Source organism: Eleutherodactylus coqui, chromosome 5 (assembly GCF_035609145.1).
Source record: "Eleutherodactylus coqui strain aEleCoq1 chromosome 5, aEleCoq1.hap1, whole genome shotgun sequence".
Taxonomy (NCBI): domain Eukaryota; kingdom Metazoa; phylum Chordata; class Amphibia; order Anura; family Eleutherodactylidae; genus Eleutherodactylus; species Eleutherodactylus coqui.
The window spans coordinates 72076583-72104328 of NC_089841.1; the positions used below are offsets into that span (position 1 = coordinate 72076583).

Here is a 27746-nt window from a genome sequence, read left to right on the forward strand (position 1 = left end):
AAGTCAACATACTCTTTAAAGGAAGAGCGACAAGGGTGGCTTCATACAAGCGTATGCCCCAATATCGTAGCCTTAGCGTTATGTATTTGCACAGTGAACAAGTTGATGATATAGATTTCTTTAGTTTAAAAGGCTATTTAGCCTAATGAGTTCCAGATGTCTTATTTTACCTGAGGTTTTGCGCAGTGTTTCGCGCATTTGCTCAAATTCCATAGACTTCTATATGCAAAACATGCTCATGAGAACAAACCCATTGACATCATGCGCAAATGCGGTCGTGTGAAGAAGCCCTAAAAGGGAGAAAAAATTCTCTTACTTATCCTAGTGTATACCAGCCTCTGGCAATCATCACCGAAATGTAACACATGACTCTAGGCTAGACTCCACCCCGATTAAAGGTGTCCACATACAGTGAATGAACGCAGAGACAATTCAGCCCCCAGGCTCCAATGCAAGATAAATAGTTTCCAGCAGTGTATAAATACAGAGGAGTGGGGAGGTCATACAATGCGCTCAAGTCTCCTTCACAAGCGGAAATCATTCAGGATGAAGACAATGTGGACTCAGCTCATTCTGGGGCTCCTTCTGTGTCATCTTGTCTGCCTGACAGGTATGTACTATATACATCGCTCATCTATAGGCACAGAGCAGCTGGTCCTCCACTCCTAGCACCTGCACAAGGGATGAGCTGCGCTCTATGTCTGTAGTATGTAAGATGTTATCAGTTCTACAAAGTAGCACATTGATTAGATAAATAACACAATTCACTGTTTTTCTGTTCAATGAATAACTAACATGTGCTCAGCTTTTATGTTTCATTGATTTATCTGCATGTAGGTTTTATATATAAATACGGTCAAACTGGCTATAAAGATAGATAGTGGAGTAGAAGAATGCTGAAAAGTAAGAATACTTTCAAAAATAGAAGTGTTAATAGTTATTTTTTTTAATCAATGAACAAAATGCAAAGTGAATGAACAAAAGAGAAATGTAAATCATATCAATATTTGGTGTGACTACACTTTGCCTTCAAAATAGCATCTATTCTTCTAGGTAGACTTGCACATAGTTTTTGATGGGACTCGGCAGGGAGGTTGTTCCTAGTTAGAGAACTAAGCACAGATCTTCTGTGGATGTAGCTTGCTCAGCTCCTTCATCTCTTCATGTAATCAAAGATAGACTTGATAATGATGAGATGAGGGCTTTGTGGGGGGCCATATCATCACTTCCAGGACTCCTTGTTCTTCTTTATGCTGTAGAAAGTTGTTAAGGACATTGGTTGGATGTTTGGGGTTGTTTTCCTACTATAGAATACTTTTGGAGTCAATCAGGCACCTTCTATTTTTGAAAAGAATTCTTACTTTGCAGCATTTTCTCCACACCTGCCTGAAACCTTTACACGGTACTGTAGATATTAATGCATGCATAGTTGTTGCTAAGTTACTGCATTCTTTTTAGAATTTCTCTATAAGGGTGCCTGTCCACGGGCGTGATTTAACTTTCAGATAGGGCTGACCGGCGGAGATATGGTGGCGGCTCCCGCGGCGGAGATCCGCCACAGAATACCGCAACGCCTGTGGACAGGGGGCCTAAATGTATCCTGTGATAAAGAGTGATGCTTTAGGGGCAAATTTATTTAATTGTCTGATAGAAAGTTAGTAAAGGGAAATGGCAAGATGTGCCAAATAAATCACAGTGTCACGTGATGTTTGATAGATTTGGTGCATTTTTAGTGCATACTTCTCATTGTTTCCTACTTTATACCGCCTCTTGGAGGTTGTACTATAGACCCGTTTTTTACACCTAATGGTGCAATTTAGCACTCAATAAATTTGTACCTCTTTTTCTAGAGACTTTTCTTTTTCAATATTCTTATTGATATTTAGGTAAACGTTCAAGTAACGCTGTAAATGCAGACATCAGTATTTGTAAGATGTATCGATACAGTATTACATAGAAATTGGTCCATGGATACAAGTTTGTTTCATAAGTTTAACTATAGCATCTAGCAGGATGCAACATCTGTTCTTTTTGGTGCAAAACACTAATAAATATGTCTAAAATGATCTGTGCCAAAATTCTGCTACAACAGCAATAGTAAATCTAGTCCATTAGGCCACTGGCACAGTGTCTGAAAATCAGGCAGAAATAGCAATCATTTGTATGGGTGTATGTACATGGGCTTTTTCAGGGCTCCTGCACACTTGTGTTTTTCTTGCACGTTTTTCTTTTCACACGATATCGCTGCGTTTTTTTCACGCGATTGTCAATGGGACTTTCTAATGTTAAAAACGCATCGCACAAAAATCACAAAGCACCAACTTGCGATTCGTTTTTAACATTAGAAAGTTCCATTGACAACCACGAGAAAAAATGCAGCGATATCACGTAAAAAAACGCGCGCAAGAAAAACACAGGTGTGCAGGAGCCCTAACTTGGATGAACAGTCCAAGTAAAGAAAATTGCAACATGTCCTATCTTTGTCCAGTTTTCAGACGAGAATAGTACATGTCAGTGTGGGGTATTCAGCACATCAGACCACATGGGGATGTCATTGTGCTGACCAATACAAGAATCTGGGTTGCAACTTTTTAGTCGTCTGTGTACAAGTAGCCTAATGTATAAAACATGCTATGAAACGAACCATAAAATCTGCACCATAGAAGGAAAGAGATAAATACCACTGCATTTTTTTAACCCCTTGAAGACACGGCCATTTTGTTTTTCCATTTTCTCCCCCCACGTTCACAAAATCCTAAATTTATTTTTCCATTCACGTAGTGGACAGAGGGGTTTTTTTTTTTTAGGAAGAGTTGTATTTTTCAATGGTACTATTTAAAGTATGACATAATGAACTGAAAAAAAATGTAAAAAAAAAAATTCTAAATTGGATTGATAAAAAGAAAAAAAAACACACAAGGTGAAAGGGGGGGGGTCTTAATTTTATGGCATACACACTGCAGCAAAAATCATATTATAACTTTATTCAGTGGGTCAGTGTGATAACGACAATACCAAATTTACACTATTTTTCTTGTGCTATTAAAAAAAAAAAAAAGAAATATCTTTAAAAAGAGATATTCTGAATGCCGTAAATGTTTTATTTTTTGGTCGATGCGGCTGTGTGAAAGCTTGTTGTTTGTAGTACTATTCGGGGTATATATGACCTTTAGATAGCTTTTTATTACATTTGTTCTTGAAGACAGAGTGACTAAAATGATGATGATGATGGCATTCACTAGGTGGGATAAATAATGTGTTATTTTAACAGATTGGATTTTTATGAACACAGTGATATGTAATATTAAGCAATATATAGTGCTGCGGGACATGTAACTACTGTATAAATCAGTAAAATTAATAAGTGTTTATTTTTGTTTAGATTTTTATTATAAATATGGGCAAAATTAACTTTTAATGTTGTTTTTGTAATTATTAGAAGAAAATTATTTTCACTTATTCTTAGGTCCCAAAGGGGACTTGATCTTGCGATTGTTTGATTGCTTATATAATATCCTGCAATACTTCAGTATGCTGTATTTCTGCAGACATTCTATTAAGACATTCCAAATCACATCTTTATAGGCAGAATATGGCAGCCCAGGGGGTCTTAACAAGGTCCCAAGCTGACATGACACTCCAATGGCATCCTGCAATAATTTTTCTTAATCTCATGCAGTGGGACTAATATTCTGTATCGGGCATCAATACCATACCACAATATTGAGAGAACCTGTCACTTTAAACATACAGTCATCATGTTATACAGCAGGAGAAGCTGACCACATTAATATATAGTTTTGTGGGAAAAGATTCATAAACCTAATATATCAATCTGTCCAGCTCTTCCTGCTCTGTAACATATAATAATAATAATCTTTATATAGCGCCAACATATTCCGCGGCGCTTACAAAACAGGGAGAACAGATACAAAAAAAACAAAGATAGAAACAACACAGCAACATGTAGTAATCAATTGATGGACACAATAGGGGTGAGGGTCCTGCTCCAACCAGCTTACATACTACAAATAATGGGGTGATACAGAAGGTAAAGGAGCTGGAGATGTGCAGGCGAGGTGAAGAGTGAGGGATGCAATACTCATAGCCAATCATCAGACTTGAGCCATGTGGTGGCTGAATCGTTGAGACTGCAAGGATCAGTTCATTGCAGCTAGTAGGGATTGCAGTTGCTAGGACAGGGAGCATGTTATCAGGGGTTTGGTTTAGGAGATATGGGATGCTTCCCTAAAGGTGTGTTTTTAGAGCACGCCTGAAGTTTTGTATGTCAGTGATTGCCCGGATAGTTTTGGGTAGCACGTTCCAGAGGACTGGTGCTGCTCTGGAGAAGTCTTGAAGGCGGGAATGAGAAGTTTGAATTAAAGGTGCACTTAATCTGATTTCATTAACTATTTGATATTTCATATTACCTATAAAGATGTAGAACCGCTAAAGCACCTCATGCTAGCAGGTTACAGCAGTGATAAAGTTGCAGTTCAGCGCAACTTAGCACGGCTACGCTAACTATATAGCATAGCCGATGTTCAAAGTCAATGGCAGCAATTAGTGTAGTGTGGCTGACGGGCGTTTGTCTATCTGCACTGCAGATGTAGTGCAACTGAATTCTGAATCAGCACTGCTATATCTGTAGATCAGAGTGAATGTTCAAAGTCCAAATAAATAATAGGCGATAACATGAGCTCACCACCAACAGTTTATTTAAAAAGCCTTGGTGTTGTTTTTATTGGGAAGTGCACTTCAAGTTTTTAAACAAGTTCTAATTAACTTTATATAATCTTATCTTGAGGCTGGAGAAAATATCCAATTTCCATGGATGTTCCAAGTGACAGGTTCCCATTAATATCATACAATAACAGAGTTTATGAGTAAGATGGTGCAGGATACAAGACTTATGCAAATGTTTCCCTTTGTGTTTAAATGAGGGACAGGGTTGTAATTTTTTGTTCTTTCTTCTCCATTAAACGTTTCATCCATAATTTGCTAAGACAGTGTAGAAGATTCAGCCAAAAGAATAACAGATCTGTTAGTACAGACGCTAATAAAAAGCACATGTTCTTATATATACTGCAGCCACATAACAATCATGTATATCTCAAACATGAGATGTGATTGCCAAGAACGTCATAAAACTGTTATGAAAATTATATTTACTTTAATTCTGTAGTTGAAAACCTGCGTTTATATATTTATTGTATTATTTTATTGTAAGGGGAGGGCCGTTATCTGGGGAGCCACAGCCAATCTGACGCTGCATTCTCCCCCGGCACACAGTCCTTCCTTCCACTGAGAGACCACAGTTGTGTTTTCTCACCACTATTGTCTATTAGTGCACTGCCGGGCGTGTGATTGGTTCGGCCGGCTGATAGTGGCGACCATGCGGTATAACCAGGTATGTACTGCTTGTAATCACAGATGTAATGCTGGTGTAAGTTATACCAGCTGTACATATATAATTACTAGCTGATATACCCGGCTTCGCCCGAGTTAGTTTGGTTCACATTGAAAATTTTCACAAAGTCATGGTTAGTTCAGAGGAACCAAGGAATAAAATATGTATACACATAGTGTAGCGTTAGGTCCTCCTTAGGCTGCATGCACCGATATCTCTCTGCAGAATGTGTCACCGCCCCACTCTCCTCACTTTTTACCCTTAAAGGTAACCCATTTTACCCCACACTGGAGGCTGCAGCCCTTTCTTAGCCTTAACCCCTTGAGTGGCACGCCCGGAAATTTTCCGGGACTAGCTCCACTGCTCATAGCAACATAGCCTGGAAGATTTCCGGGCTATGTATCACTATGGGAGCTGCAGAGCACAATGCCACAAGCTGTGACAGTGTGCTCTGCCTGCACAGACCCACACAGAGCAGTGCAAGGGCTTTGAAAAACCAGCAGAAGATATTGCCGACATGTCGGCAACCTCCTGCTTTGTTTACAGGTTGCCATAGAGACCATCGGCTTGTCAGAAGCAAGCCGATGGTCTCTGTGGCAGGGAGAGCTTGGTGCTTGGCTGTCAGAGGACAGCTAGGTACCTGCTCTTACAGCAGAGATCAGAGAAAACCTCCGATCTCTGCTGTGTTAACCCTTTACATGCTGTGCTGCAGTCTATGTGACTGCAGCATGTAAAGGGCTGTCACTGCAGCATGTAAAGGGCTGTCACCATCGGACCCCTGGAATGTGATCAGGGGTCCTGATGGGTCCCTGTGGAAGTCCCCTAAAGGGACAAAAAAAAAAAATTTAAAAAAAAAAAAGGTAAAAAATTATAAAAAAAATAATAAAAACACTTGTCTCCCTTTACTTTGTAAAAAATCAAAAATAGAATCACACATGTGGTATCCGTGTGCGTCGTAATGACCCAGAGAAGGAAGTTAATACATTATTTAACCCCTTAATGACATGGCCCCTTTTTCTCTTTTTTCCCCATTTCTTTTTTTCCTCCCCCCTGTTTAAAAAAATCACAACTTGTCCCGCAAAACACAAGCCCTCATATGGCCATGTCAATGGAAAAATGAAAAAGTTATGGCTCTTGAGACGCAACTGCAAAACTAGTTGAAATTCAATGATTAGACCATTTTAAAAAACCTGCCCTGGTGGGCACAACAGGGTGGTAGGAAACCTGCCACTCAAGGGGTTAAAGGCATGCTTCATTCCTGCAGTCCATGGCCACTTCCGTATGTGCCTTACAGCCTTTCAGTGTATGCACAAAGAGGTCAGTTGGATAATTGTGGCAAATTTCACGCTTGCATAATACCACAAAGCTACAATACATAGGGGTGCACTTACTTAAGCACTTAGCATTGAATAATTGAGTAGTGACCCTATTACTTTTCCTATTTAGGGCCTAAAGAATGCTCGTGCCAAATTGCACATTTGCACGACACCGGGAAGTTACATTACATGGGGTGCACTTATTTTTGCACTTAGCATTAAATAATTAAGTTGAGACCCCGTTACTTTTCCTATTCATGCTTGTACGACACTGAGAAGTTAGAGAATCAGTGGCGAGTCAGTCAGTGAGAACATTGACACCACACACAGATAGATAGATAGATAGATAGATAGATAGATAGATAATACAGGAGATACCCAGGTTACACTAACATGGTCCATAACGATATATAGAGGGGGATATACATCTCCCTGTATATAGTGATATGGAGCATGATGGTGTAAACTGGATATCTCCTGTATGTAATTATATATGTACAGCTGGTATAAGCTATACATCCTGTGTATAGTGATATCGGCCATGCTGGTATACCCTAGTATATCACAAGAGATGTTTAACGTATACCAGCTGTACATGTATATATACAGAAGATAACCAGGTTATACCAGCATGGTCCATATCACTTTATAGAGAATGCATAACTTATACGAGCTGTAAATATATAATTATATACAGGAGATACCCTGGTTATACCAGCATGGTCCAGATTACAATATACAGGGGGATGTATAACTTATACCAGCTATGCATATATAATTAGATTCGGCAGATACTGGTTTCACACCTGCATTGGGAATTCCGCTCTCCCGCTTCATTTGAGGAGCAGGAAAGGGATATCCACATAGCCAAACAGCTCTATCTATGAACAGAACCCAAAAGCAAATGGCTTTTGGAAGAAGAAAAAGCGCTGCATGCAGTGCCACAGATCCGCATTTTTTAATCACACTAGCTCTGTGATTAGCCAATGCTGATCATGTGACCAGCGCTAGCCAATCACAAACCAGGTGCATCAGCATTTCTAACACTACCAATGCACTATGGACCACTAAATAGTTTAAAAATGGTGATGGCCATCGTGGCCATCAGAACACAGCGGGGGGTAATATAGTCCCTCCAGTCGGCCTTCCACATGTGAAGCGGATGAGAGTACAGGGAAACGGGAAGTGTGTAAAATAACTGAGAATGCTAGGGATTGGTGGTGAGGATTCTGGATAATTTATCACGTCAAACCTCATCATCTGAGGTGGGGGGTGTATTTTGAAAACCTTGCCTTGGGAGCCAAAGAGTTTCTCCTGGCCAGTGTGGTGAACTGCTCCTTCATTGCCGTGCTTGATCAAGGGGTGCTTCCTTACATGTGGCTGTGTATTGGGCAGAGTTCCGCTGTAGCACAGCGGAAGATAGCATTCAGACAGAGTTCACAATGAGTTGCAGTTAAAGCAGGCGGATGGTACGTGCCGGCACGGCGATGATAGATGGAGGTGGAGGCAGCATATTTAAAAAATTAATAAATAAAAATTTACTTAACAAAAACATTATTTTGTTCCATAGGAGGGTTGGTGTACTTAAAAGTTGTGTCCTAATTTGACACTAGTCTTTTAAAGTGACAGTAACTAAATGTTATTCCCAACATCCAGCATAATTCAGCGACAAGCATATCACTGCATACATTTCCGGGTTACTCCCCAGTGGCAGCAGCAAGGCACATAACTAAAGCGGGACTCCTCCATCTATGCGTTAGTCGAATGCAGCTCAATCATTAAACTAAGGTTCCTAATCTGTAGAGCTGACCTCTCCTGCTTCATAGGTGCTGCGTCCTTAGCATACAGGATGCATGATGTCGTAGTTACCATTTCCACTGAGGTTGTCATGTATAATTTCATGGTGCCTTGCTCCCCCATTACAAACATCATAAATACATATTGCATAGAACATATCCTAACAACTATGTAAGGCCTTATATACCTATGGCACCATTAGTTCACTCCATACACTAGTGTTTCACCATCATCAAGGTCATCAGGGCCCTCTGGTATTGCGCTGTCATCTGCCGGATCATCAGGGTGCTCTGGTGGGACATCGTCATCTGCTTCATAATTGCTTTCCGTTATGGTGCCAGTTGCTGCTCTATTCCAGTCCTGAGATGCCTAGAACATTCAAAGACTTTTTGCGGATGGGGTGTAGCGCTCATACACTTTCCCCATGTGGGGGCCATCTCTGGGTAGTGATATTACCACCAACATCATAGGGGCCGAACCTCCTCATACCAGTGCTCACAATGACTTCTCTCTCTCCTTAGGGCTAATTGCCATGGGCGGATTTCCGCAGCGTTGCCCTCCAGCTATTAGGTTCTATTGAACCTAATAGTGCAATGCTCACGGTGCGGAATTCCACGCCCCGTGAATTCACCTGTACTCGCATGCTCTATTTGCCGCGGGCATATGCACGGACGGCTTCCATTGCAGTCAATGGAAGCCATCCGTCACACTATCTTCTGCTGTAGCACAGCGGAAGATAGCATGAAAACGCTTCCTCGCCTACCGCCGGCCGCGTCATGTGACGCTGAGGGCGTGTCATATGACGGGCCGGCAGCATCATGCCCCACGCCAGAGCATTATGCGGGATGTCGGGCGGTGGATCCGGAGGAAAGTATGGGGTCTCTGGGGGGGGGGGGGGCTGTGCCGGGCTCCGCCTCGGAATTCTGCTTGTGGAGCCCGTCACGGCCGTGGGCACTACTGTCCGTGTCACAGGTGGAGGGTGGGTGGCTTTCACCTGCAGTCTGAAGTGCCTCTATTCCTCTCCCTGTCCCCCTCCGTGCTACAACACTAGCTGGAGGGTGCAGGGCTTAGTAGTGCAGACCCAAATCACTTCTCAGAGGGGCTTTAGGTCAGCTGCAAAAGGCGGAGCCAGATTCCTGCAGTGGATTCCTGCTCTGACCCCGGCCTGCAACTCTGCGTACCTTCTTTTTCCGTACTGCGCATGCTCGCCGTGGGTCATGCGCATTACAGGGGGTTTTTTTTAAATGTTTGTTTTTCCTGAACCTTCCCTAGGCGATGAGGCCGGTACCTGCAGCCTATCCACAATTTCAATTGCGGATGGGCTGCGGGTCGTACAGTCTCCATTGACTTCAATGAAGGCCATCCGCGTAGAGTCCACAGCAGAATAGAACATGCTGCGATTTTTCCTCCGCTTGCGCAATACTCAATTCGTTTGTATGAATGTCAAGGAAAAAGCAAATTTACATACCGTCCAAAGCATGCTATTTGCTGCGGATCCTCCATGCAGACACCGATTCCGGATTTTGCAGTAAAAATCCGGTCGTGTGAAGCCGGCTTTAAGTCACTGTAGTAAGTGGGGAGACGGTCGCTTCTCACCCCTCATATATAGTACCACGTACAGCTGGCAAATACTGAGGCATTGCTGGTCTGAGGCAATAGTTAGGAGCTATGGCACTCCTTGGGTCTATGGTACATTATAGCATAGTGCAGATTTTAAATTCTGTGGTCGGTACAGAATTAGACTTCGTAGGGTCATATTTATAGTCCGCAACCATGGAAACACATAGGTTTGCATAGGAGCTGCATACACAAAACAGTAATTTTTTAATCAGTACTTTTATTACATTTTCTTCATACTTTAATTTAGCTGCAATTGAACACTAAATATTTTGCTCGTGAGAGAATACATACCGCTTCAAATTCTAATCTGCTCCTCACCGAGGTCTATAATTGTAGCACCTTACACGTTGCAACTAAAGGTTTTAAGAAATCCAAGTGTTGGAGCAGGATTTGGCAGCAGAAATAAAGCTCCGTCCTGAAGAATAATTCTCAGCGCTTAAAACAACATTTAAGATAAAAACGTTGTGATGACGAACATTAGCTGCAGTCTCCTGTGCATCGCGAAGTGATTACATGTCTCAACATCTATCAGGTAACTTGTTGCCCCAGCCAAGGCTGCGGCAACAGGACCAAAAAGTTGAGGAAACTTATTCCATGCAGGTAAAGTAAAAGCTTTTATAAGGGTGAGTACCCACTAGCTTTTTCGAATTTGCTATGGTTTTTTCCAGGTGTCTATGGGGCTTTCTAATGTTAAAAACGCATTGCGGCAAAATCGCAATTTACTGCGAAATCGCGATTTGCGCGATGCGATTTTAACATCAACAAGTCCCATAGACCCGTGGAGAAAAAAAAAACGCTGCAGATTTTACAGGGAAAAAGAACTGTAGTGGGTAGTCACCCTAAAAGAGAAAAAAAAAGACACTCAGATATTAAAGGCGATGGCGGTAAACTTCTATGATTCCTCGAAATTTAGACCTACCTTGAAAGTAAGCCCTACCCCTGTTTTTGGAGGAGGTTTGAAATATAAGACCTCCCCCAAAATAAGCACTAGCTAAAAAATATATATATATCAATACTCACCTGGCCTGTGGCGTCTGAGTCCCTCGCAATGGTCCCTGGCACTGCAGCAGGCTGCTATGTCCTCTGCGCTGAGAAATCCTCTTCTTTCTGGTGATGGGGCTTTGAATTGGATTAAGCACTGTGATTGAATTGAGCGCCAGCCAATCAGAGCCAGTGCTCAAAGATTCACAGCCATAAGCCCTCCCCCGAAAATAAGCACTAACTAAAAAACAAAAATATCAATACTCACCTGGCCTGTGGCATCTGAGTCCCTCGCAATGGTCCCCGACACTGCAGCAGGCTGCTGTGTCCCCTGCACTGAGAAATCCTCTTCTTTCTGGTGACGGGCTTTGAATTGGATTAAGCACTGTGATCGAATTGAGCGCCAGCCAATCAGAGCCAGTGCTCAAAGATTCACAGCCATTCAGTGAATGACATCACTTAATAGCTGTGATTGGCTCATCGAGCGCTGGCTGTGATTAGCTGGCGCTCGATCCAGTCACAGTGCTCGCTTTGCTGGAAGCGTGGTATTCAAAGCCCCATCACAAGTAAGAAGAAGATACCTCAGCGCGGAGGACACAGCAGGCTGCCGCATTGCTGCCGGAGACCAGCAGCGCCAGGCACCTGGATGCCGCTGACCAAATGTGTTTAACCCCATCCTCCGAAAATAAGACACCGTGCCTCTTTTGGGGCAAAAATTAATATGACAGTGTCCTATTTTCGGGGAAACACGGTAGTGATTTACATCAGCAGGGGAGAGAATCTGTGATTGTTCTAACTAACTTGCTTCACGTTGGAATATGTTTAGTGCTGAGTTAAAATTAGCTTCTTCTTTAATATGGTCTTCATAAAAAAACTTGCTAACTGGAAACCATCAACAAGCATGCTAGATGTTTTCATGGCTTGTGTGTATACAGCCAGGACACCCTGAGTTATTACATGTGAATGCTTCATACTAAGTAACACAAACAGCATATAAATGTCAAATCCACAGAATTTTATGGTATGTTCACACAACAGAATTCAGCAAAGAGGAAGTGGCAGCATCCGTTGAGGGTTTTTAAGTTAAAATCAGCAACTTTATTACTCCATATTCAAAGCAGTACAGGCAATGTTTCGACTACAATTAGTCTTTGTCAAGGCTTGACAAAGACTAATTGTAGTCGAAACTTTGCCTGTACTGCTTTGAATATGGAGTAATAAAGTTGCTGATTTTAACTTAAAAACCCTCAACGGATGCTGCCACTTCCTCTTTGCTGTTGTCTGACTTGGGGACGGGAGGTCCATAGTCCCTTCAGTGGCTTGGCATATATTGCTGGATACCTCTGCGCTGTTAGCGTATCACTTGGTGTGCTACGGGATTCTCTTTTGGATACGATCACACAACAGAATTCGTCATAATCCACTGCCTTCTGCCATAGTTTTTAGCATGGATCTGCACATAGAATTTGCCCTGCCGATAGGCAAAATCCACGTGCAGAATTCCAGCACGGAAAATTCTGTAGCGGAATTTTGCATGTGAAATTTTACCCACAGACAGGAAATATTCCATGTGCAAATCTGTGCCAAAGCTGCAGGAGAAAGCCAGATTTTGATGCAATTTTTAGGGGCAGAATTTGGCACAATTCCACCATATGAAGATACCCTTATAGTACTAGCAGTATATTTGCGCATGCAAAATGTTTGTGCACTGTACGCAGAGAATGGAAACCATTGATGTCAATGGGTTTTTATACTGTTCCTGGACAAGCTCTATTTTCCTACACATTTGCGCAGCATATCTGAACCTCACTAAGCTAAATAGTAATTTAATAGGAGCATGTCTGTTTGCCATAGGCAAATTAACATGCCCTGCATGCACAAAAAGTACATTGGTACACGCGCAAATCGACCTAGTTCATAACGTAAACACTTTGCGCTGAAGCATGCACATTTGTGTATATGCTCATGTGAAGGAACCCCTATGCTACAGATTTTCAGCACGCTTTCAGCTTTTCAAAAAATGGTGTGAAATCCACACAAAAACCAACTTGTTACATGTGAATTTGCACACAGATTTTGATACCGATTTGCACCGAAATCTGCTACATGTGAAGGTAGCCATAATGAGCTGGCCTGCTCCCAGAACACATTCACAACAGATCATCATTTACACAAAGTACTGATCAGAGACACATAGTAACAGATCTATCCACTTCAGCTTGGTGACTGTTTCCATCTTGCCAAATGTTTATTATTGTACATATTCATATTAGTCATGAGTTACTAAAGGAGTTTTTCTGGACTTAGCTATTGATGACCTGTCCTCAGGGTAGGTCATCATTAGTTGATCAACAGGGGTTGGCTGTCAGCTGTTATAAAGCCCTTTGTCAGTGTGGATGGAGCCAAAAGCTGAGAGCTCTGTACACATTGTAGCAGCCCACGTTGGAACTATATTAAATTCAATGGGACCTTTACCTGAACTGCCAAGCCAGGCCGCTACAATGCAGATGTAGCTATTAGCGAGCCAAATAACAGCTGATTGCTAATGGGTCCCAAGCTTTTGTCTCCCGCTGATAAACTACTGATAACATATCCTAAAGTAAAGTCATCAATAGTTATTACTAGAAAACCCTTTAAAAGAGCATAAGACAAAAAAGACGTTGCGTCAGTTTGAATCCTGACTGTGTATTTATCTTCTTTGACTTTGATGGGGGTGTCAGCTGTTGGTGCACACCTGGGGACAATTAGGGAGGGGTGTTAGTTCCCTCATGGCCTGAGTTCGGTCAGTTGCAGTTCAGTCTCCTTTCATTGTGGAGTGAGGACACCCACTGGCGATATTTTCATGAATGAATAGCTAAGCACTAGCTGCTATTGGCTGAGCCCTCAGCCAATCAGCACAGCCCTTTCAGGAGGCAGGGATTTTTAAATCCCCGCCTACTGAAAGTCCTTGACAGCAGTGCTGGGAAGCCAGCCGGAGGATGCGTCTGAGCGGCGGAAAGGTGAGTAATTTTTTTTTTTTTACCACCTATTGATGATTATCGGGGAAGGGCTTATATTTCAAGCCCTTCCCCGATAATCATACTGCGGGGCTTGCCCGAAAGCACTGCTTTCAATGGGATCGGCAGCGGTGCCAATCCCATTGAAAGCAATGGGATAACATGCCGCAGACTTCTGCCACAGCTGTCACAGCTGTGACAGCTGTGGCAGAGCATTCCTTCATCCCCGTGTGGCAGAAGTCCATGGCATTCTCCATTTCTTTTCAATGGGGCATTGAGAAGACTGGCGATATCCCGGCGTGATGCAGTTTTTTTCTAGCACTTCGCTGCGAGACTTTTCCTTTACTCTCGCAGCGCAGTGGAGAAAAAAACGCCAGTGGGTGTCTGCCCTCAATCTTCAAAGTTTTGGTTTAATCTTATGCTGTTTTTTTCTTTTTGTTATTTGCTAGGGTTAGTGAGTGGCACAGTCACACGGGTGGATGCGTCCTTATTAGAGATGAGCGAGCATACTCGTCCGAGCTTGATACTCGTTCGAGTATTAGGGTGTTCGAGATGCTCGTTACTCGAGACGAGTACTACGCGATGTTCGAGTCACTTTCATTTTCTTCCCTGAAAAATTTGCGCGCTTTTCCGGCCAATAGAAAGACAGGGAAGGCATTACAACTTCCCCCTGCGACGTTCAAGTCCTATACCACCCCCCTGCAGTGAGTGGCTGGCGAGATTAGGTGTCACCCGAGTATTAAAATCTGCCCACCCGCGGCTCGCCACAGATGCATTCTGACATAGTTCAGGGAAAGTGCTGTTGATGCCGGAGCTGCTATAGGGAGAGCGTTAGGAGTGATTTTAGGCTTCAAGAACCCCAACGGTCCTTCTTAGGCCATAGAAATCGCAGATCGCACCTATTTGCGATCTGCAATTCCTGTTCTCTTCTCTATATGCGCTCAATGGGGCCGGCGGCAGCAGCGCCGACCCCATTGAGAACATATAGAAGACAAATCATTCTTCTCTGCCACAGCTGTAACAGCTGTGACAGAGAAGAACGATGTTTGCCCATTGAATTCAATGGAGCCGGCAATACAGCAGGTTCCACTGAAAGCAATGGGCTGCCGGCGATCGCGGGATGAATTGTCGGGAAGGGCTTAAATATATAAGCCCTTCCCTGCAATTCATCCAGAAATGTGTTACAATAAAAATATATACCGTATATACCGGCGTATAAGGCGACGGGGCGTAGAAGACGACCCCCCAACTGTCACCTTATACGCCGGGAATACAGCGGAGCAAAGAATAAAAATCATTACTCACTTCCCCCAGCGTTCTGCGGCACTGCTGCAGGCTGTCGCTCCCTCCTGGTCCCCGGCAGAGCATTGCTTTCTGGATGCAGGGCTTGAAATCCCCGCCTCCAGAAAACACACGTGCCTTCAGCCAATAACAATGATGTCATTGAATGGCTGTGATTGGCTGAAGGCACGTGTGTTTTCTGGAGGCGGGGATTTCAAGCCCTGCGTCCAGAAAGCAATGCTCTGCCGGGGACCAGGAGGGAGCAACAGCCTGCAGCAGTGCCGCAGAACGCCGGGGGAAGTGAGTAATGATTTTTATTCTTTGCTCTGCTGTATTCCCGGCGTATAAGGTGACAGTTGGGGGGTCGTCATATACGCCCCGTCGCCTTATACGCCGGTATATACGGTATATATTTTTATTTTTACACATTTCTGGATGAATTGCAGGGAAGGGCTTATATATTTAAGCCCTTCCCGACAATTCATCCTGCGATCGCCGGCAGCCCATTGCTTTCAGTGGAACCTGCTGTATTGCCGGCTCCATTGAATTCAATGGGCTAACATCGTTCTTCTCTGCCACAGCTGTTACAGCTATAGCAGAGGAGAACGATCTTTATGCTGACAGTGCGGGGGGGTGGGGGGCCCACTCTTGCCGCTATTGTGGCTTAATAGTGGGACCTGGGAACTTGAGATGCAGCCCAACATGTAGCCCCTCGCCTGCCTTATCCGTTGCTGTGTCGTTCCCATCACTTTCTTGAATTGCCCAGATTTTCACAAATGGAAACCTTAGCGAGCATCGGCGATATACAAAAGTGCTCGGGTCGCCCATTGACTTCAATGGGGTTCGTTACTCGAAACGAACCCTCGAGTATCGAGAAAATTTTGTCCCGAGTAACGAGCACCCGAGCATTTTGGTGCTCGCTCATCTCTAATCCTTATCAAGACGGGCCATCCACTAGTAGGTAGCTAGGATTGTCACCCTCTAGTTCCTCTTATGGAACGTTTCCGTCATTTGTTTATTTTTCCTTGTACTGCAGGAACTTCCTGGCAGTGTGATGTGAACACTTCCAGAGACTTTATATTTGAGTTTGCAGTTATTGCTTGCATGAAGCTGGTAATTGGAGAGGTGAACAGGATGTTCTTCCAGGAATCTCATATATTATCCAGACGAGAAGCTTCCTACAAATAGCATCTTTCGCTCTAGAAAGATGTGGCAGATCTTTCAATGGAGTGAGGAGAGTGAAGGAGATGAAAATCTTGATGCACATAGAGCAGGGGTAAATAAGGAAACACAGAAGAAAATAAAGGTTGTGTTGTAAATGAAGAAGGAATTGGAAAACAACAACGATCAGAGACAGGGACATGGCAATCTGGAGACAAGATGTAAATGAAAAAAGAGAGAAAGAAGAAAATTTAGAGAAATGGATCTAGATGTAAATGGAGACAAAGTAGGAGATAAAGTTGAAGATCAAAATGTAAATGGAAAAGGAGATGAAGATTTAAGCATAAATAAGAAGGAAGTGGAGCTCTAGATGTAAATCTAGAAGAAAAAAGGAGATGAAGCTCTAGATTTGGATGGTCAAAGAGATGGAGTATAACGTGGATGTAGACAGACAAGGTGATGGTCATCCAGATTTGATAGAAGAACATAGAGAAGAAGATGAAGATCTAGATGTAAGTGAAGAGGGAGGTAAAGATCTAGATGTAAGCAAAGGAGGAGGTGAGGATCCAGATGTAAGTGAAGGAAGAGGTGAAGATCTAGATATAAGCGAAGGAAGAGGGGAAGATCTAGATGTAAGCGAAAAAGAAAGTGAGGATCCAGATGTAAGCAAAGGAAGAGGTGAAGATCTAGAGGTAAGCGAAGGAAGAGGTGAAGTTTAAATGTAAATGTTGATAGAGGATAGAGGAGATAGATAACTAGGTGTAAATGGAGAAGCACGTAGAAATATAAATATAAATGGAGATACAGTAGAGAAGGAGAAATAGAGGGAGATGAAAATGTAGATGTAAATGGAAAAGAATGTAAAGAAGAACATGGAGAAGGAGATTTAGATGTAAAGAGACAGAGGATAATAAGTGCCACTAACAGAATCTGAAGAAACAATGAAGAGGATTATCAGGTGCCCTGAACAGTAGAACCAGGAGCAGCTGAAAATCCTCTTCATTGCTTCTTCATTATCCTATGGAGGCTTCGGCGGTTCTGTTGCGGTTGGCTGCTGCTGTGGTGAATTGCGCACTTACATGCTGAGCCAGCGCACAACTGCTGGACGTTCCATTATTCTTGAGTCTTCCTGCCGCACTTATCCTGAGCCCCTCTGCACTATGGAGCGTTGCTTCTGCTTCTTGTTGTTTCGGCCAGGATATTTCTCACTGTGTATTCACCTGTTTCCTGATATTTCTGTATTCTAAATAAATGCATTAATAAGTTTGAACCTTGAAGGGTGGTCTGTCAGGTCACATAGCGACTGCGCTGCCGGGTTGACTTGGAAGCTGAAGTTGTATTTTAGAATGATTAATGGAGTTGTCAGTGTCAGTGTTGTGCAACAAAAGCAACAATCTATCTGCCTGCAGAATAAACACTTATGTCAAGTTTATTCCTTCTAAGGAAAATGGATTGTTATACAGCAAAAGGGATAATTTGTTCCAGCTTCAAGTTTTCTTTTTCCAGAAAAGACCATGTCATCACAAATATGTTTTATTTCATATTTCAGCTAAATATTTTAAAACAAGCATTAAAAACTGTAGGCCAAAAATACCAAAAATACCATTTACTTGTAGTGTCTGTAATAATATATTGTGCAATGTTACACCGAATACTATACACCAATATAATTAGAGACCCTAAACACCCCCTTTATGCCCATTAGAAAAAAATATATCTTTCATCTTTCTATCGCTTCTTTTCTCTCTCTATTTTATTCCCCAAATCACTGACAGATGACTCTCTGATGCCTCCCAATACATTACTCACATCTGGCAGCACCACCATGCGTCAGATTGAAACCTAATCCAGCTCTGAGCTGGTGGAGGTCTCACATAGAATTTATGTTTCCGGCATCAATTATAATAAGTATGATGGGCCACATGTGGCCATGCCCTCTAAAGCTAATCCCAATCCACTTTTTTGAAAAAGTACCAGAGTCTGGAGTAAAAGTCTAAAAAGTCGAATATTAGCATGGCTTGGCGTACAGGACATATGCCCCTCTGTGTTGGATGATTGTGGCTTTGATTGGTGCTCTTCTAAGTCGATGGCGATGGGAATTCTGGACAGTGAGCATATTAATTTTTTTAGGGCTCTTTATATTTCCTGCTCAACTTGTAACCAAGGCCATAGATAGAGCTCATCCTGGCTCATAGCAAAACTCAGAATTGCCCCCCCCCCCCTTCTGCCCCCAAAAATATATATGTATATGTGAAACAGCTTATCTATAAGGCAACTTTTATAATGCAATGGGCCAAGATACAGCAGCTCAGCTCTAGCGTAACCCAATAAAGCAGTCAGCAAATAATATATATGCCAATTCTACATAGTGACAGTGATTACAGTGCAGTTACTACTAGTGATCACATGTGATGTCTCCTCCGATTAGAGACATCCGTTTTTTTCTCTACACCAGTCCAGACAGCCATAAAGACTTCCTTCTTTCAACCACACTCTCCCTGTCTTGCTACTACCCCAGTGCCCCTCTGTACTAGTTCCACTTCGGTGACCCCATGAAGGAGCAATATTCCCTCTCTTGCCTTAAAGAGTACTATACTCCATCTGTGCCTCAAAAAGTAAGTGTTCCCTCTGTGGCCCCTCAAAGTTATAATGCCCGCTCTGTGGCCTCTCAAAGTTATAATCCCCCTAGCTCACATTTACTGGAAGCCAAGACCTTTACTGCATTAAAGGGGGAGAAGGAAGTCAAGCTATGCTTAGAAAGGAGTCTACATCATCCAGCATTAATATGAGTTTTTGGGCAAAGAGTCATAAGATAGGACAAGGGTGGGCTAATAAGCCATAAGGCCCCTGTTCCATGGGCCCCATAGCAGCCTCGTTCTGTGCTGCCATTGGTGGCACATTCTTCCTTGTAAGGCAGGCTCCTGATGGTAGGAGTTTTGGCTACTAACGCCTTTGTGGCACAACTCTTTTTAAGGTACTTCAATAGTCTAGAAACAAATATAAGAACATCGCCCGGGTCACACAAAGATAAATATTCAGAAAAAAAAATTATTTTAAAATGATGTATAGGCACTCACCAAACGCACAGCGGTCTGACCTTGAACCAGGATGGGGAAGGTTGCGAATGCTCTACCATGTAAGCAACCTTAAGCCTTAAAGAGCCAACCCCAAAACGTCAGATGGACAAAGCACAGCTGCAGGTCCCAGCACCAGGTTCCATCACGGTTCCCAGGAGAAATACTATATGAAGAAGAATTATAAAAAGCAGGTCCACGCTCTCTGTTGGGGTATTTAATAACTTAGTGACCAGCCCGTTGCCTTTTTACGTCCTAGCTTGCTGAGCCTTATTTCCTGAGGACGTAGAAACATGTTTCCTGCAAGGATCAAGGCCCTGCAAGCTGAGGACATGACAGCTCCATGCTGCCAGCTCCCGGAGGTAGCCGGCAACCTGGAGCTGGTCTCCTCCTCCGGTCACATAATCACCGGCATTTACCGAATGCCTGTGATCATGTAAAAGTCAATAAAAAGTGGAAAAAAGTTAAAGATTCAGCTGCCCTTCTCCACAATGTAGCATAGTATGCATGTATGTAAGGCCGAATAAAGAGCTGCCCTTCTCCACAATGTAGCATAGTATGCATGTATGTAAGGCCGAATAAAGAGCTGCCCTTCTCCACAATGTAGCATAGTATGCATGTATGTAAGGCCGAATAAAGACAATGTCTATCTAGTTCAGCCTATTTAACCTCTTGTTGATCCAGAGGAAGGCAAAAAACCCCAAGACGCAGAAGCCAATTAGCCCTATTGGGGGGGAAATTCCTTCCCGACTCCCTAATGGCAGTCTGTATATCCAGATCAACATCCGTCTGGTCACCTAAAATCTATATCCTGTAATATCCTTCCGCTCTAGAAAGACATCTAGTCCCCTCTTAAACTCCTCTATGGATTTTGCCATCACCACGTTCTCAGGCAGAGAGTTCCACAGTCTCACTGCTCTTACAGTAAAGAACCCTTTTCTGTGTTGGCGATGAAACCTGCTTTCTTCTAGACATAGCGGATACCCTCTTGTTACCGTCGCAGTCCTGGGTATAAACAGACCGTGGGAGAGATCCTTTTATTGTCCCCTCATGTATTTATACATAGTTATTTGATCACCCCTCTTTTTTCCAGGGTAAATAATCCCAATTTTGATAGCCTCTCTGGGTATTCCAGTCCCGTCATTCCATGTATTAGTTTAGTTGCCCTTCTTTGAACCCCTTCAAGCACTACAACATCTTTCCTGAGCACCGGTGACCAGAACTGTACGCAGTATTCCATGTGAGGCCTGACAAGTGCCTTATATAATGGAAGAATAATGTTCTCGTCCCTCGCCCCTATACTTCTTTTAATGCACCCCAAGACTTTATTTGCTTTTGCAGCAGCTGACTAGCATTGGTTACTCCAGATGAGTCTATAATCCACTAGTACCCCCAGGTCTTTTTCCATATCACTCTTCCCTAGCAGTACCCCATTTAGTGCATATTGGTGACATCCGTTTCTCCTGCCCATGTGCATAACCTTACATTTATCAATATTGAACCTCATTTGCGATTTTTCTGCCCAAGCCCCCAGCTTATCTAGGTCCGTTTGTAGCCGTACATTGTCCTCCATTGCATTTATTATCTTGGATAATTTTGTGTCATCTGCAAATATTGATATTTTACTGTGCAGTCCCTAATAAATTGATAAATATATTGAACAGATGTCCCGTGGTGCCCTGGCCTCCCGGGTCCCATCGGCGCCTTCTGCGCATGTGCGCCAGACGTCATAAGGCCTCCAGCGACTTCCCCCGACAGGATTTTTATCTGCGGACCTTTCCCCAACTTTGGCTCATATGCCCATCAGCAAAATGGTAGACGCAAGCACAGAAGCTTGCGTCCACCAGAGGCCAAAAGAATGGCACCATTTGTGCCATCGTTTTGGCTTTTCAAGGGCTCTACAAGTGGGCAATGGGGCCTAAATCACCTTTAAGCAAAATGACTGTTCTGAAAGTCACCGGCTGCTCTTTTCGGTTTGGGCCCCGTTGTACATACTGACATAAGATTAGGGCCACAATGGGTATGTTGCTAAAGACGGGACAAACGGGGGAATCCATTTTGGGTGCAATTACTTATTTACATGTACACTATAGAAAAAAAAAATCCCATCTTTTAAATTACATATTTGCAAAAATATCATATTTTATTTTTTCTCCTCTAAATTGCATTGATTCCTAAAGAAAAAATGGGGGGTAAAAATACTACTTACACCCCTCAGTGAATACATTAAGGGATGTAGTTTTTAAAATTGGGTCATTTGTGGGGGTATCTATCATTCTGACACCTACGATTAGAGATCAGCGAGCACCAAAATGCTCGGGTGCTCATTACTCGGGACAAAAATTTTGCGATGCTCGAGGGTTTGTTTTGAATTACGAACCCCATTGAAGTCAATGGGCGACCCAAGCATTTTTGTATATCGCCGATGCTCGCTGAGGTTTCCATTTGTGAAAATCTGGGCAATTCAAGAAAGTGATGGGAACGACACAGCAACGGATAGGGCAGGCGAGGGGCTACATGTTGGGCTTTATCTCAAGTTCCCAGGTCCCACTATTAAGCCACAATAGCGGCAAGAGTGGGCCCCCCCCCTTCCCCCAACAACTTTTACTTCTGAAAAGCCCTCATTTGCAATGCATACCTTAGCTAAGCACCAGACTACCACCAACAAAGCACAATCACTGCCTGCATGACACTCCGCTGCCACTTCTCCTGGGTTACATGCTGCCCCCCCCCCCCCGCACGACCCAGTGTCTACAGCACACACCAAAGTGTCCCTGCGCAGCCTTCAGCTGCCCTCATGCCACACCACCCTCATGTCTATTTATAAGTGCATCTGCCATGAGGAGGAACCGCAGGCACACACTGCAGAGGGTTGGCACGGCTAGGCAGCGACCCTCTTTAAAAGGGGTGGGGCGATAGCCCACAATGCTGTACAGAAGCAATGAGAAATCCAATCCTGTGTCACCTCCATCAGAAGCTGCACACGTGGGCATAGCAATGGGGAACCTATGTGCCACACACTATTCATTCTGTCAAGGTGTCTGCATGCCCCAGTCAGACCAGGGTTTTTAATACATAGACACAGGCAGGTACAACTCCCTAATGTGAGGTCCGTGTGGACCGACAGCATGGGTGGCTCCCTGGAACCCACTGGCGGTACAAAAATATATCCCATTGCAGTGCTCTGGACAGCAGAGCTAACGTCTGATTAAATACAGGTGGGCTTCGGCCCAAACTGCATGCCCCAGTCAGGCTCGAGTTTTTTATAAGTATACACAGGCATGTACATCTCCCTAATGGGAAGTCCATGTGGACCGACAGCATGGGTGGGTCCCAGGAAGCCACTGGCGGTACATAAATATATCCCATTGCAGTGCCCAGCACAGCTGATGTAACGTCAGCTTTAATGCAGGTGGGCAAAAAATTAATTGGATTACACTGTAGGCGAGGGCCCAAAAAATTGGTGTACCAACAGTACTAATGTACCTCAGAAAAATTGCCCATGCCCAACCAAGAGGGCAGGTGAAACCCATTAATCGCTTTGGTTAATGTGGCTTAATTTGTAACTAGGCCTGGAGGCAGCCCAGTTAAAATAAAAATTGGTTCAGGTGCAAGTTTCAAGGCTTTAATGAGCATTGAAACGTATAAAAATTGTTTACAAAAATTATATGACTGAGCCTTGTGGGCCTAAGAAAAATTGCCGTTCAGCGTGATTACGTGAGGTTTTAGGAGGAGGAGCAGAAGGAGGAGGATGAATAGAATACACAGATTGATGAAGCTAAAAGGTCCCCGTTTTTGATGGTGATAGAGAACGATGCTTCCATCCGCGGGTGCAGCCTACGTATTGTTTAGGTATCGCTGCTGTCCGCTGGTGGAGAAGAGAAGTCTGGGGAAATCCAGGCTTTGTTCATCTTGATGAGTGTAAGCCTGTCGGCACTGTTGGTTGACAGGCGGCTACGCTTATCCGTGATGATTCCCCCAGCCGCACTAAACACCCTCTCTGACAAGACGCTAGCCGCAGGACAAGCAAGTACCTCCAGGGCATACAGCGCAAGTTCAGGCCACATGTCCAGCTTCGACACCCAGTAGTTGTAGGGGGCAGAGGCATCACGGAGGACGGTCGTGTGATCGGCTATGTACTCCCTCACCATCCTTTTACAGTGCTCCCGCCGACTCAGCCTTGACTGGGGAGCGGTGACACAGTCTTGCTGGGGAGCCAGAAAGCTGTCAAAGGCCTTAGAGTTGTTCCCCTGCCTGCGCTGTACATGCTGCCTGATCTCCGCGCCTCCCCTGCTACCTGGCCCTCGGAACTGCGCCTTCTGCCACTAGCGCTGTCGGATGAGAATTTTACCATCAGCTTGTCCACCAGGGTCCTGTGGTATAGCATCACTCTCAAACCCCTTTCCTCTTCGGGTATGAGAGTGGAAAGGTTCTCCTTATACCGTGCGTCGAGCAGTGTGTACACCCAGTAATCCGTAGTGGCCAGAATGTGTGTAACGCGAGGGTCACAAGAAAGGCATCCTAACATGAAGTCAGCCATGTGTGCCAGGGTACCTGTACGCAACACATGGCTGTCCTCACTAGGAAGATCACTTTCAGGATCCTCCTCCTCCTCCTCCTCAGGCCATACACGCTGAAAGGATGACAGGCAAGCAGCATGGGTACCCTCAGCAGTGGGCCAAGCTGTCTCTTCCCCCTCCTCCTCATCCTGCTCATGCTCCTCCTCCTCCTCAACGCGCTGAGATATACACAGGAGGGTGCTCTGACTATCCAGCGACATACTGTCTTCCCCCGCCTCCGTTTCCGAGCGCAAAGCGTCTGCCTTTATGCTTTGCAGGGAACTTCTCAAGAGGCATAGCAGAGGAATGGTGACGCTAATGATTGCAGCATCGCCGCTCACCATCTGGGTAGACTCTTCAAAGTTTCCAAGGACCTGGCAGATGTCTGCCAACCAGGCCCACTCTTCTGTAAAGAATTGAGGAGGCTGACTCCCACTGCGCCGCCCATGTTGGAGTTGGTATTCCACTATAGCTCCACGCTGCTCATAGAGCCTGGCCAACATGTGGAGCGTAGAGTTCCACCGTGTGGGCACGTCGCACAGCAGTCGATGCACTGGCAGATTAAACCGATGTTGCAGGGTGCGCAGGGTGGCAGCGTCCGTGTGGGACTTGCGGAAATGTGCGCAGAGCCGGCGCACCTTTACGAGCAGGTCTGACAAGCGTGGGTAGCTTTTCAGAAAACGCTGAACCACCAAATTAAAGACGTGGGCCAGGCATGGCACGTGCGTGAGGCTGCCGAGCTGCAGAGCCGCCACCAGCTTACGGCCGTTGTCACACACAATCATGCTCTGTTGGAGGCTCAGCGGCGCAAGCCAGCGGTCGGTCTGCTCTGTCAGACCCTGTAGCAGTTCGTGGGCCGTCTGCCTCTTCTCTCCTAAGCTGAGTAGTTTCAGCACGCCCTGCTGACGCTTGCCCACCGCTGTGCTGCCGTGCCGCGCGACACCGACTGCTGGCGACGTGCTGCTGACACATCTTGATTGTGAGACAGAGGTTGCGTAGGAGGAGGGTGGTTTAGTGGGGGAAGCATACACCGCCGCAGATACCACCACCGAGCTGGGGCCCGCAATTCTGGGGGTGGGTAGGACGTGAGCGGTCCCAGGCTCTGACTCTGTCCCAGCCTCCACTAAATTCACCCAATGTGCCGTCAGGGAGATATAGTGGCCCTGCCCGCCTGTGCTTGTCCACGTGTCCGTTGTTAAGTGGACCTTGGCAGTAACCGCGTTGGTGAGGGCGCGTACAATGTTGCGGGAGACGTGGTCGTGCAGGGCTGGGACGGCACATCGGGAAAAGTAGTGACGACTGGGAACTGAGTAGCGCAGGGCCGTCGCCGCCATCATACCTTTGAAAGCCTCCGTTTCCACAACCCTATACGGCAGCATCTCCAGGCTGATAAATTTGGCTATGTGCACGTTTAACGCTTGAGCGTTCGGGTGTGTGGCGGCGTACTTGCGCTTGCGCTCCAACACTTGCGCTAGCGACGGCTGGACGGTGCGCTGAGAGACATTGGTGGATGGGAACGAGGACAGCAGAGGTGAGGGTGTGGGTGCAGGCCAGGAGACGGTAGTGCCTGTGTCCTGAGAGCGGGGTTGGATCTCAGTGGCAGGTTGGGGCACAGGGGGAGAGGCATCGGTGCAATCCGGAGGCGGTGAACGGCCTTCCTCCCACCTTGTGGGGTGCTTGGCCATCATATGTCTGCGCATGCTGGTGGTGGTGAGGCTGGTGGTGGTGGCTCCCCGGCTGATCTTGGCGCGACAAAGGTTGCACAACACTGTTCGTCGGTCGTCTGCACTCTCAGTGAAAAACTGCCACACCTTTGAGCACCTCGGCCTCTGCAGGGTGGCATGGCACGAGGGGGCGCTTTGGGAAACAGTTGGTGGATAATTCGGTCTGGCCCTGCCTCTACCCCTGGCCACCGCACTGCCTCTTCCAACCTGCCCTGCTGCTGCACTTGCCTCCCCCTCTGAAGACCTGTCCTCAGTAGGCGTAGCAAACCAGGTGGGGTCAGTCACCTCATCGTCCTGCTGCTCTTCCTCCGAATCCTCTGTGCGTTCCTCCCTCGGACTTACTCCAATTACTACTACCTGAGTGATAGACAACTGTGTCTCATCGTCATCGTCCTCCTCACCCACTGAAAGCTCTTGAGACAGTTGCCGGAAGTCCCCAGCCTCATCCCCCAGACCCCGGGAACTTTCCAAAGGTTGGGCATCGGTCACGAGAAACTCCTCCAGTGGGAGAGGATTCGGAACCATTGCTGCCCATTCTGGGCAGTGGCCCGAGAACAGTTCCTGGGAGTCTGCCTGCTCCTCAGAATGTGTCATTGTAATGGAGTGAGGAGGCTGGGATGAAGGAGGAGCAGCAGCCAGAGGATTCAGAGTTGCAGCAGTGGACGGCGCAGAACTCTGGGTGGTCAATAGATTGCTGGATGCACTTCTGCCATCCACGACAGGACCTGTTCACACTGCTCATTTTCTAATAAAGGTCTACCGCGTGGACCCATTAATTGTGAGATTAATGTGGGGACGCCAGAAACGTGCCTCTCTCCTAATCCCGCAGCGGTCGGCTGCGATACACCTGGATGAGGAGCTCGGCCTGTGCCCACACCCTGACTTGGGCCTCCGCGTCCTCGCTCCCGTCCACGTCCTATAGGCCTACCCCGACCCCTCAGCATGCTGTATTACCAGTAGTGCAGAAACAGAACACTGTAATTAAATGTGTCGCTTATTGGCCTGTGGTTGGAGGCTGACTTTGCTTACGGAACGCACAGCAGAGCCAGGAAAGAATTTTGCGCAAGCCTGCTGTAACACTTAGCTGGCTGCGTATTAATTAGGACTACTACCCCCAGCAGAGACGCAGTACACTCAGGATGGTCACAGGCAGCCCAAATAGAATGTTTTTTCCCAAATTTTTTTGGAAAAGCTCACTGCCTGTATAGACAGTATATCTCTTTCACTGTCCCTGCCTCACCACTACTGGCCCTGGACTATGTAAAATTACATATTACAAATTACTGCAGACTGAGGACGCAATGCTCTGCACAGTCGATATACCAAAAAAAAAAAAATGTGCAACACTGCAAAAAGCAGCCTCAACAGTACTGCACACGGTCAGATGTGGCCCTAAGAAGGACCGTTGGGGTTCTTGAAGCCTAAAATAACTCCTAACACTCTCCCTATAGCAACTCCAGCAAGACAGCACTTTCCCTGAACTATGTCAGAATGCATCTGTGGCGAGCCGCGGGAGGGGCCGATTTATATACTCGGATGACACCTGATCTCGCCAGCCACTCACTGCAGGGGGGTGGTATAGGGCTTGAACGTCGCAGGGGGAAGTTATAATGCCTCCCCTGTCTTTCTATTGGCCAGAAAAGCGCACTAACGTCTCAGAGATGAAAGTGAAAGTAACTCGAACATCGCATGGTGCTCGCCTCTAGTAACGAGCATCTCGAACACGCATCTCGGACGAGTACGTTTGCTCATCTCTACCTACGATCCTTTGTAATCTTGGCTTGGTGTAGGAAAACAAAGTGTTCCTCGAAATGTTAAAAATCAATG

The 27746-nt window shown here is 45.2% G+C and overlaps 1 protein-coding gene across 1 annotated transcript in view; it reads left to right on the forward strand.

The window, feature by feature from the left end:
* The first annotated feature begins 498 nt into the window (after positions 1-498).
* LOC136627528 (C-C motif chemokine 21b-like) overlaps positions 499-27746 on the forward strand; it is a 75094-nt gene continuing 47846 nt past the window's right edge. Inside the window, exon 1 of the mRNA XM_066602715.1 lies at positions 499-610. Coding sequence (XP_066458812.1) covers positions 508-610 — 103 coding nt within the window. The 5' untranslated portion in view covers positions 499-507. The remainder of the gene's footprint in view (positions 611-27746) is intronic.